The sequence below is a fragment of the Diabrotica virgifera genome, chromosome 2 (genome assembly GCF_917563875.1).
Source record: "Diabrotica virgifera virgifera chromosome 2, PGI_DIABVI_V3a".
Classification (NCBI taxonomy): Eukaryota; Metazoa; Arthropoda; class Insecta; order Coleoptera; family Chrysomelidae; genus Diabrotica; species Diabrotica virgifera.
In genome coordinates, this window is record NC_065444.1 from 170173471 (window position 1) to 170186254 (window position 12784).

The 12784-nt window shown below is 33.5% G+C and overlaps 1 protein-coding gene across 1 annotated transcript in view; it reads left to right on the top strand.

The window, feature by feature from the left end:
* The first annotated feature begins 1487 nt into the window (after positions 1–1487).
* LOC114333563 (uncharacterized) overlaps positions 1488–12784 on the top strand; it is a 40141-nt gene continuing 28844 nt past the window's right edge. Inside the window, exon 1 of the mRNA XM_028283454.2 lies at positions 1488–1747. Within this exon, the coding sequence (XP_028139255.1) occupies positions 1593–1747 (155 nt within the window). The 5' untranslated portion in view covers positions 1488–1592. The remainder of the gene's footprint in view (positions 1748–12784) is intronic.

The following is a 12784-nucleotide window of genomic DNA, read 5'->3' on the forward strand; positions in this document are numbered from 1 at the left end:
GACGAAAATTCGGGTTAATATTGGCGGAGAACTAAGACATCCGAGTGAAACCTCTTTTATTAAGGTAAAACGAAGGTATCGGAGCTAGTATATGAAGTGATGATTATGATGTTATATGAAATGATATATGATTGTTATATGAAATATGTATATGAAGATGAATTATATACACTGTAGAAGTGCTATTATATGAAGAAAAATTAATTATATGAGTTGTAGTACCAGACAAGAAGAAAAGAAAGAAAAAAGAGAATTTTTAGTAAAATATGTGGGAAAAATGAAAGAAGACACATAAAAATTTCAAGAAAAGTAGCAAAATTAAGAAGATACTAAGCAAATAAGTAGCTAATCATTGAAATATGTCTAAGAATTAAAGCTGTAAATTTTTTTTCTCTAAAGTAACGTAAATTATAAATAACTTATTTTTAAATGTAGATAATGAATTCAGGTTAAATTTTCGCGGAAAATGGAAATGTTTGAATTAAGGATAGACAAAATCTTACAATAGTGTTAGTAGATAGTAAGCAAAGGGACACAAAAAGTGAAGTTCTTAGAGATATTAAATCTTTATTATAGGTACAAGAGAGTTATTAGAAGTTTTTTAGAGACACAGAAATTTTTTAGAGAGATTACATTTTTATTATAGGTACAATATTTTAAAGTTAGTAAGGCGTATATAAATAAATCAAAATAAGACTGAAATAATAAGATGAAATAGTAAAGTAACGTTAAATTCTTTTTTTATATACCATTTAATAGAAGTTTAGGTAATATCTAGCTTAGCTTAGGAAGTATCAAATTCGAGATTTTATTACAATTAGACTAGTTACGGCTTATAGGCACTAAAAGACTATTTAAAAGTTAGGATCAATTTCATCCACTGTGGACACTGTTTTGATGAAGTGAATTAGTGAACGAAAAAAAAAAGACGAAAAGACACGACGTGAAAGTAGGTGAACTAGTGATAGGTTATAAAATACCAGTTTAGTATAGGGAAAATATAAACTTTTGTGTAGAATACAATAGAGTTTTAATTAATTGGGACCTAGAAGGCAGTAACCACACACATATTTACGACACTGGGACGTCCGAGTGGTCTTTTGCCTGTAGGAATCTCCTCCCATACCAGTCTTACAAGTCTCTCTTTATGAAGTCTGTGCAGGTGGACTGCCCATCTTAGTCGCTGTGATTTAATTTCTTGGACAATATCGGTGTCATTGTAGAGTTCTTTTAATTCGAAGTTGGTTCTGTTAAGATTGAAGGGAGAGATGTACTTTAGGAATGATACATGATATTGAATACTAATTTGTAATGTACAGTGTATAAACGCTGTTGAATAGGTACATGTTGGCAACAAAAAAATATTTTCCCAATCTCATAGTAACAGATTAAATGTATTATCATATTCGAAAAAATAATATCATGTTATCGATATTACGTTGTCTCACAATAAAAAAATAAACACATTTCAAAACTTAATATGATTAAATATTCATACGAATCAATATTTAAGTGGTATATTATTGTATTTTCGTGGATTAGTTACCGCAGTCTTATGTATTAAAGATAAAGTATTTTTTATATTGAGAACCATGAAAGTTTTACTATTGCTAGCGATTTTTGTACCATTTGTGGTAAGCCACGATGCTAAGATTACAGAACTACTCTCTAAAGAAATCTTGAGAGATGTTGATGTCGAATTGTTACTAACACAAATGGAAACAATTTATTTATTTGAAAAAAACAGGTATGTGATATTTCTACAATTATATAAATAGATGAACGTTGACAATTATTATTAATCCCTAACTATCTCGTGCTATATTTTGTTAGATTTTGATCTAAATGTATAAGCAAAACACTGGAACATATTTTCCGACATACCTAATGTGTGAAAGGATAGATAGTTGCTAAACTTTTGTACATACATTTGAAGGACACACATAAGTGACTGGAATATAATTAACTCTTTACAATCCATCTTCCTCTTTTTCTCATTCTTCGGCTTTTTCCCATTATGAGTTCGCCGTTTTCGTCCTCCACAGCACTCTATTCTTCCAGTCACCTTCTGTGAGGTCTCTATATATCATAGCATTTCCTATATAAGTTTTCCATCTTATAGCAGGCCTTCCTCTCCGTCTTCTTCCCGGCGGGTCTCATTCCAATTTATTTTCGGCCACCTGTACTCTGGCATTCTTTGTACATGCCTGTACCAGTGCAGGGCTCTGTTTTCCAACTTTTTTGTAATTGAGCATTCTACTTCCATCCTGTTCCAAATTTCCTCTGTTCTTATGCTATCCTATCTGGTGATTTGTAGACATGTTCTCATTAAGTCCAATTCAACCGATCATATTTTATTTCGTATTGTTGTTGTTATTCACCATACTTCCACTCCATATAGGGTAATATTCAGTACTATCTCTAAAAGAACTCTTTTTTTAAGTTATACCTCTTTAGGCGCGATTGGGAGTGAATTTCTGTTATTCTGCGCGCATGCGCACACACACAGTTTGGAGTTCGTTGCTAAATCTTTTAAGTTAAATATGTATCAGTGCAAAAAAAGGGTGGAAAAATCTATTAGTATTTGTAATAAATATATTTAGTATATTTTTTGTGTCCTTGAATTTGTCTTCCTCGGGAGTAAGATAATACATATGATTAAAACTTCGTCCATTTGTTACCGTCATTTGTTATAATTTCCGAAAAACCATATAAACACTGCTGTCGTGGATCATTGTTAGAGCATTCGACTACAGATCGAGAGGTGCAGGGTTCAAATGCGGATAGTTGTTGCTTTTTTTAATTTTTGGATTTTTGGAAAGTGGTATTTATTAAAATTAGTTTAATATTTAAATAAAATAAAAATAAACTGTTTAAAGTATTTTATTTCGTTGAAATCATATAATAGAAGTATAACCTCTTACGTGCGTACAAAGTACACACACATTCTTTTTCTTTGGTTATAACTAGGAAGCGGATTTTATGCTAAATGCATATTGCATGCATATTTCGCATATTTGAGAACTTTACTAAAGTTTGCATATTTTTAAAGAAACATGCATATTTTGTGCCTATCTAAAAACATTTAAGTCCAAAAAAAATTTAAATTTTTTAATTCGACAAAAAATATCTGTGGCTTGGTTCTAAAAGGGCCAATGTCAATATTTTACTTTTTTGTACAGCTTTATTTAAAATTTAATATTGACCAAACAAAACGCAAAAAATTGACATTGGCCATTTTAACACCAAGCCACAGTATCTCATTTGGTGCTAAAATGGCCAATGTCAATTTATTCCGTTTTATTTTGTCAATATTAAATTTTAAATAAAGCTGTACAAAAAAGTAAAATATTGACATTGGCCCTTTTAGAACCAAGCCACAGATATTTCCCCGCACAGGCTGTCCTATCTATTAATTCGAGAACTACCTGAAGAGAGACGGCTTTATTCACTGCCTTTTCATTTTTTCTTAGAAAATACCCGATCTTTACATAAAGTAGTTATAGTGCTTATAGTACGCCGTTATAAAATGATTGTAGGATGTTAAAATGATGAAGGATGGTTTACCGGGAAATACGAATTTTATTTACTTTTATTATATTTAGTACAATTTGTATCCCAATTATATAATTCTGGTGATTCTTTTAAATCCCATATTGTTAAGAGAATTTACACCTTTAACCATAGTTTTACGATTTTCTAACGGAAATTGAAATATTCATGCTTTAGATCAGATCCCGTCTTCAAACGGCTTAAACACTTTGGAGGACATAATATGCGAAATTTTTAATGAAAATTTTGCAATTGATTTTGGTGCAGAATTTTCGGCTTTAACAAGTTATTTTAAATACGCCCCAATTACTTCTGTTGATGTTGGAAGGAGTTTTTCTAGTTATAAAAATATTTTATCTGATCAAAGAAAATGTTTCCTCGTAAAAAATTTGGAAAAACACATTGTAGTGAATTATAATCGAAGATATAATAGTGATATTGTTGTTTTATTTTAAATAGGTAACTATTGGTACCAGTTTTTGAAAAAAATGTGAATAAATTGCATATATAAAAAATAACGATTTTATTTCAAAGATAATAAATAAGATTGCCGGCCCCCCTTTAAAAGAACCCCCTAGAATAGAATAGAATAGATAATTTGTGGTTTCTCGATATGCGCATTTTTTGAATTTTTGTGCATATCTTGCGCATATTTCGTAATTTTTTACTGTATATATATGCGCATATTTCATCAAAATTGATCGCATATAAATCCGCTCCCTAGTTATAACGTTGTTTCATATCACTTCATGAAGTGCTTTCGTGGTTTGTTGTCTCCGTGCTCTTTTCATTTCTATATCTTTCATAAAGTAGGTACCATTTCGGCTTGTCATTGACTCTAAATACTTAAAAGTGTTATAACTCTTAATAGTCTCTTCTAAACTTAAGTTCAAATCTGCAACCTCGGATACAATCGGTATTTGGTTTTACATGCACAGGGTGTAACAAGAAGGCAAGTCATAAATTAAATCACATATTCTAGGACCAAAAATAGTTCGATTAAACCTAACGTACCTTAGTACAAATGGGCAAGTAAAAATAGTTACAGCCTTTTGAAAGTATAAAATGAAAATCGATTTTTTCCAATAAGTATATAGAAAACTATTAGAGAATTTTTTATTGAAAATGGGCATGTGGCATATTTATGACAGAAAAATCTTTAAAAAATAACAGTGAAACTTGTACACCCCATAAAAATTTTATGGGGGTTTTGTACCCTTCCTTTTCTATTATGGTCGCATTGTCATTCATTTTATATACATACTCCAAAAATTATTGTTGGCAGTACAAATATGTTCATCCTAATTTCCATGATTAGTTCATTCATTTGCTGGTAATCCAGTATGTGTTTTCTCCATTTATTTTTTATTAATATTGATAGTTCTCTTGCTGCTCTTTGATGTTTACGAACCCCATTACATATGAGCATACCTACCTATATTCAGGGCCGTGCGGTGCTATGATGCGGTGAGGCAGCCGCATCAGGCGGCATCACAAGGGGGCGGCATAATCAGTAAAATCTAATATAATAATGGATAATTCAACATTATTGTAGAGAAGTTTTGAAAATAATTAGACTTTTGGCCCTACATACAATGTTTAGTTTTTCGTGGAACAACACTGATCATTTGTTTCAACCTAATAACGAAAACTTTTTTAAGTTAGTACAATTGCTCTCTGAGTTTGATCCAGTAATGGAAGAACATATCAGGATAGTTCAAAGAGAGTCTGATACATGGTTTGTGACTTATTTAAGCAACAGTAGGCAAGATGAATTGATAAGTTTAATGGGTAATATTATTTTAAACAAAATTGTCGAAATAGCAAAAATCGCCAAATATTTTTCGATAATCGCCGATTGTACCCCAGACGTAAATCATATTGAACAGCTCGCATTGACGATAAGAATTGTCGCTTTTAATTCTTGTGAGAACAAATAATAATATCGAAGAATGTTTTTATTGTTTTTTTTTGAAGCTAGTGATTCAACCACTGAAGGTTTAACAGAACTTTTTTGACAAATTGGGAAAAGTTAGGTCTTGAGTTAAAATGGCTTAGAGGACAAGGTTATGATAACGGGACCGATATGAAAGGAACAAGAAAGGATGTGTAAAATAGAATACCTACTTAAAAAATATCCGAAAGCGCTTTAGGTGCCCTGCGCATACCACTCTTAAAAATTAGCCATAGATGACGCAGCGTTTTCTCCTACAGAAACAACAACCTTTTTTGTAATATATACAAGAACTTTACACTTTTTTCTGGTTCTACAAAGCGTTGAGAAGTTCTGAAAATAACATGTTTCACAACTAACTCTAAAACCGTTAAGTGCTGCGGCGTAGTTTTTTGGCATGATATTGTATTTCATAAAAATTCAGTCTCGAAGATGTTGTAACATGTAACTATAAATTTGTCAGATTGTGTAAGAATGTTGTCAGAAACTATAGAAAATATTAAAAGTTACAAACAATCTGGCTAGGACCAAATGAAAATTATTGTAATGAAATTGCAAAAAATCTTGATATATGTTCCGAATTTCCAGCTGAAAATGAAATTGGAGCCAGGAGAAAAAATCGCCAATTTGATTATGAAAAATCTGTGGATGAGTTCTTAACAAAGGAAGATAAATTTAAATTAAATAATGTTTCACCTATATTTTAGACATTGCCATTCATTTTTTGATTGGTCGATTTTCGCTTCTACATAGAAACTCATAATAAAAATTTTAAATTTTTATATGATATTTTTAATGGAGGAAAACAGATGATAAAACACTAGAAAAATATTGTATGAATCTGCACTCAATACTTTCAATAGAAAAAGAATAAGAATAGGATATAGAGCCAAATGATCTTCTACAAAAAATTGCGTGATATATCTCAAAAATGATACCATACTCCATGAAACCTTCTTTTTAAGGTTTTGAGATTTTGAACTGTTTGTGCCAAAATAACCAAATTTCTTTATACCCAAATATAGTTGTACCATTAAGAATTTTATTAACACTCTTTGTCTAGGTAGCTAGTGGGTAAAGAAGTTTTTCAAAATTAAAAATTATTAAAAACTATTTACTTAAAAACTATTTACTATAAACTATAAGACAAACAAAACTAAAAAATATACCACTTATTTCAATAGAGGACTAGCTGCTACTTTAACCAATCTGATTAACGAGTTTACCAAAATTAAAGTCAGTAAGAAGGACAAAATTGTAATGTTTGTAAATGTTATTTAGTGTTAATACATATTTCATTTAATTTAAAGTATGTTTTGTTTTTAAAATAAAAGTTGTCCTTCATTTTGTGTAGGTTCATTTAATAAAAATAAAAGTTAAGTTTCAATAATACTTAAGGGGCGGCATTTCGAAGACTTGCATCATACTGAAAAGATGTACCGCACGGCTCTGCCTATATTTGCCTAAAATTTCCTCTCCTTGACCTTTTTTTTAGTTTCGGTCAATTCTAATGGCATATTTGTCTTTAGCGACCTCAAAAATCCATGGGTAATCCGTTTGCATCAATTTAATGCCGAAAACCATCTAAACTCCAATAAATGACGTCCCTTACAATGACCCTGGGCACCAGGTGCTCCGGGGGTCAGTGCATTTTAAATTACAATCATGCATTTCCATCTATTTTTGTATAGGTAGTAGACTTTTTTCCTGGCGTCATTCTGAACATACTATAAAAAGTTGCAAGTCTCTAGATGCTGTATTTAAAAATTGATTTATTTTGTGCTAAATGCCCTGGTCTAAATTTTATATCTTATACAGTCTTCTTAATGTCTTATATTTTTCGAGATACAGTCGAACCCGCTTATTAGGAATATCCCGGTTTAAGGAATACAAATTTGAAGTCTCGAAACGTTTCTACTAGCCACCAATGATCGATTATTAGAATATCCCGGTTATAGGAATTCTTTTGCTTGGAATGAAGGCTATTCCAATGATCTGGTTCGACTGTATTATAACTCTTTAATCGGATACGAATTGATCTGCCTTCCATACTTCCAAACCCGTTTTAGAAAATTTATATTTCTTCGCATATCCATTATCAATCAAGCCTAATTCGACTTGAGGTGAATACAAATAAATAACATTTAGGACTTCTTTATAAAGTAGAAATGCCACTCGCAAGATTTTGTTAAGAGTTGTTACAACTTCTAACACATTCCCCTTTATTTCTCTATCAGTAATTACACCAAATGTACCCCTGTATTACACTTCTCTACATTGTCACATAATTGGATATAAGCAACTTTGTAAAATCCCTTTTTTAAGCGCAACATACTTGGTATCACCTACCTTGGTACCAACGTCAATGAAAATTGGGACCATTCCATAGAAATCAAATGTAGGATAGAGAAAGCAAGATCTGCTTTTCAAAAAATGGCAAAGTTATTCAAATGTCATGACTTGTCGGGGAAAAACCTACCGGTTTAAACCTAAAACCGGTTTTTTTACTTCGCAATAACCGGTTTTACCGATTGTTTTTTTGTCCCGGTTATAACCGGTTTTTCTTTTTAAAGTAAAAAACCGGTTATTAAGTTTTTACGGTGATTAGGATTAGGTTAGGTATTGTTTCGGATCCCAATCATAATTATTATTCTCAAGTAATTATTCCAAACAAAACCATAATTAAAATTTTATTTTATTTTATAAAATACAGAAGCAAACTGAAAGTGCAATCTCACATCAGCCAGAACAATTATTAAGTTTTATTATAATATTTCCTTGAAAAGGTATTTGTAATAATAATATTTACATAAGAAGTGATCTGGTTGAATTAGATGCAAACATCATCTATTTTTCACACTTAACTCTTGACATTAAAAGTAGGTGAACGACTTTTTCTGATTACCAAAAATAATGCTCTGACTATGAATATCGAATTACTAATTACGAATACGAATCTCCAAAAATTTCGCTACGTTTTCAAAACGATACACTCATACAGGAAGTAATAAATGAGTTAAAATTTACCTATTCTACAAATATACAAACTTGTTAAAAGTAATATATGTTCTTTCGATACTACTAAATTTGATCATATTGATATCGAGTAGAATGGAGTATCGCAAACTAAAGTGTATTGTAAATGTAATTTTGTAACCTATTGGAATAAAAAAACCGAAAACCGGTTTTTCCAACGTCCAATTGGCCGGTTATAACCGCCAGGTTAAACCGTAAGCAAAAAAACCGGTATAACCGAAAACCGGTGTTTTGTCAAAAACCGCCATCCCAACTGTCGATACCCATAAAAATCAGGTTACTACGATGTTATATCTTTCCTATACTGTTGTACGGAGTTGAGTCATTGCACGTTCCATAGTTCCATCCTCAGCATAATTATAGGGAAATATATGGAACGTGCAATGCTGAACGTGAGCCTTGGCCTTCAAGACAACATAACAAAAAAACCCTAAAAGAAGCCGTGGACAACCACTGACTAGGTGGACCAACGACATAAAAAGAGTAGCTGGAAACTGGATACACGCGACCCAGTGTGGAGAACACTGGAAAGAACTGAGGGATGCCAATCTCCAGCAGTGGACGCGATTGGCTAATTGATGATTATAATGCTGAGGATTGCTTCCTCCTCCTGAGTGTTTTCTATATTAAAGTTGGCGATCACTATGGCAAATTTCTCTCTGTTCTGGGCTTGATAAATGAAGACATTTCCTGTTGTTTGGGTCTAATTTCTGATGTTTCGTAGCCAATATTTTTTCTTTCTTCCTATACCCCTTTTGTCTTCGATCTTGCCTTCTAATATTACCTTTTTCGTGGGAATCTTCGCAAGACCGTCTGGGAGGTGTCCCAGGTGTGTCGGATTCAGTCCGTCCTACTTCATCTTGACGGGCCGCCTACCGACTAAACCCACCCCCTCTTTCTCCAGCCGACGGGTCTGGAACCGCTCTTAGCGAGCATGTCTGACCCGTCGACCTTACTCCTAACTCCCCTCTGGCACCCTTCGCGTGCATTCCATGGATTGGGTGGCCTCCTCCCTCCCGCACAAGCCTTGTGCCAGACCGGTCGGTGAAGCGACCGTCCACGCGCAACCCATGTGCGAGCTGGGCGACCAGTGAGCCCCCCATCTACGATGGAACTAGCAAAACAGAACCAGTTGGCAATTACGAGTAACACTAATCATTCATACATTCATCAATTCACACTCGCACTCATACCCATTTACTCCAGGTTAAAAAGGGAGGCAGTCAGCGAGGTTGGATGTAAAATGCCCTCCCCCACTAGCTGCCCCAGGACAGAACAAAGAAATAACAAATAAAACAGAAAATAGACAGAACGAAAACAATACACAAGACAGTCGACATGGACCAGATGTAGAGAGTCTTTCCCATACTGGCTATCTGTTACGATGTAGACCAAATAAATAAATGAATAAAATTTGTTAAAAAAAAGCGATAAAAAATTGTAGAAATAATATTGATTAAATTAATAAATAATTAAAGTAAATAAATAAATAAAGCACAATACAATTAATAAAAAATGAGTAAAACCAGATAAAATAGAAAAAATATATATATATATATATATATATATATATATATATATATATATATATATATATAGGCAGACAGTAATAAGTTTCGATGTAAATTGTCCTCCCTCCGCTGGCTGCCTTCTACGACACAAGACACCGTTATTAAATAAATAAACGCTCATCCCGCCTGCAGTCGCCTCTCTTTTTCTTCTTTATGCTTTATGGTCTTTGTGACAAAAGCAATGATCAGGTCAAGGTCTCGCTTGCTGTCTATAGCTTTATCGATTAGCTCGCCAGGCTCACCTAGAGGGGATCCCAGGCCCAGCAGCAGCTCGGCACGCCCCGCGTCATATGCGGGGCATACGAATACGATATGCTGCGCGTCATCCACCACCCCACACTCAGGACATATATCGTTCTCGGTTTTCCCTATACGATGGGTATATTTCCTGAACGATCCATACCCCGTCTGTGTGAAGTAATAGTTGACGCGCCGATGCCGACACCCGTACCACCTCACTACGTCCGGGATCAGGGATCTCGTCCAGTCCTCCTTTTCGACTTCTGCTGCTCATTCCCTCTGCCACATCTCTAGACTTGTAGCTCTTTCCTGTGGCCCTGAACCTATTGCCCCGTTGCCCCTCCGGTACATTCGGACTATCTCCCTGACCAGGATGTGCACAGGTACAGAACCAGCCACCACCCGCAAGGCAATGGTTGATACAGTTCTGTACGCACTGCACACCCTGATCAGGGGTTTTCTTTGGGCCCTGAGAAGCATGTCTTTGTATTTTTTCATCCGAAGGACCTCATGCCACACTGGGGCCCCATATAGTATTATGAATAATATTGATTGTGGCACTACTGTTCCCTTTTGGGATCGGGGCCCACCGATGTTGGGCATTAATTTGTTCAGTGTTGAGGTCCTCTTTTCCGCCTTCCAACATGCTTCTTTGTTCTACCTAACTGTCCTTTGGAGTCTTATTTCGGAGCCTTGATATTTAAAAGTTATCTCGTTTCTCTTTCTTGGTCCCCTCAAGATTATTGCTTCTGTCTTTTCTACTGCTAGTCTTAGGTCGTTCTTTTCTATCCACGCCGCGGTCGTTCGTATCGCTTCATTTACTTTTCCTGTTATTCCCCAATTTGTATCGTCTTCGACCAATAGCGCTAGATCGTCCGTGTATGCTACCGCTCTCACTCCTAATATTACCTGAAGCTGCTGAAATTTCCTATGATGCATTATGTGTCCTAGATATGACGTATTTCTAATTTGGATAGTATTCAGCAGATGCGAACGTGTGTTTATTATTTCCAGTACTTCTTCATTCGTAGTTCTGCTGGTCCAGCTTATTCTTAACAATCGGCGGTAAATCCGCATTTCGAATGGACAAATTTGTTGACGTCATACTGTTTTAATGTACTGTTTTAATTAAAAAATATTTCTCACTGCAATAGCCGACTTTTTTCACTGCATGAGAAATTTTTCGTTTTGAATGTATGTAAGCAGTGACAGAAATTGCACATTGTATAGCATCCATAGAAAAAAGTCTTTTCGATAGATCATTGCACTCTTTCACAATTTTTGTAGTTTTATTTATTTTAAAGTAGCTTTAATTATGTTCAATCTGGTTTTTACTACTTTACAGATTCAATTGAAAATAATATCTAAAGATTATAATACATACTTTAATCACAAAAAAATACTACCTCATCATGGCCAAAATCAACAGATTAGCATTTTATTAAGATAATCAAAGATATGTCAATCACAAATATAATCTCACGTACATACCTATTCTACAAAAAACAATTTATCAAATATTTACAAAAACAATAAAACCTTAGTTTTGAGAGTTTCCTGACTTCATGCCATTTAGTTATTATCATAATAAAACGAAGAGAACTTAATAAAAAAAAAATATAAACAATTTTTTATTATAAATAAAAAAATAATAATATTAATAAAAATACGTAACTAAAATCCTTAGGCATTTACTAACACACTAAAAGTATTGTATAATATCTCAATATACCACGTATTTTAAAAAATGTAAGCATTGGTTAATAAAACTACGATTGGCGAAACAGTTCGTGAAGTATGCTTTTTTGCGAACGTACGCGATTTTTAGAGCACGAACGACAACGGAGCGAGTGCTATACATCGCTTAAGTTCGCAAAAAGTACTTCACGCACAGTTTCATACAATATTATTTCATACAATAACTCTTCGTCAATGGAATTCATTTCTATTCTACAATTTTTAGAACTTTGACATTTAAAAATCCTAACTACTTTCAAACCACAAATTGTCAAAAATTTTGTTGTAAGTCATTGCTCATATTGTCATCACCATGACAACACGAAAGTTAAGGATATTTGATTATATGAAAGTGTGCCAAAAAACCCATTGAAAGTGTGCGAAAAAGTAAATCCCATTTAAAATACATTATTACTTCACGCACACTTTAAACCCTTCACGCACTGCTATCTATAATGACAGTTTTCACAAACTAAAAACTTATAATACATAATATGACATAGAGTAGATAAATGCATTTTTTAGCACTCCATACGAGCGTTAAAAATGCTACTTTAAGGCACTAGTGCTTTAAAAATTTTAAGGCACTGCAGTTCGTATTGACCGTATAGGCAATTTTGATGTAATGTCAAAAAAATATAAAAATGGAATGTCAGTCAAGTTCAAGTAAAATTTTTGTAGATATTGTCCTGTA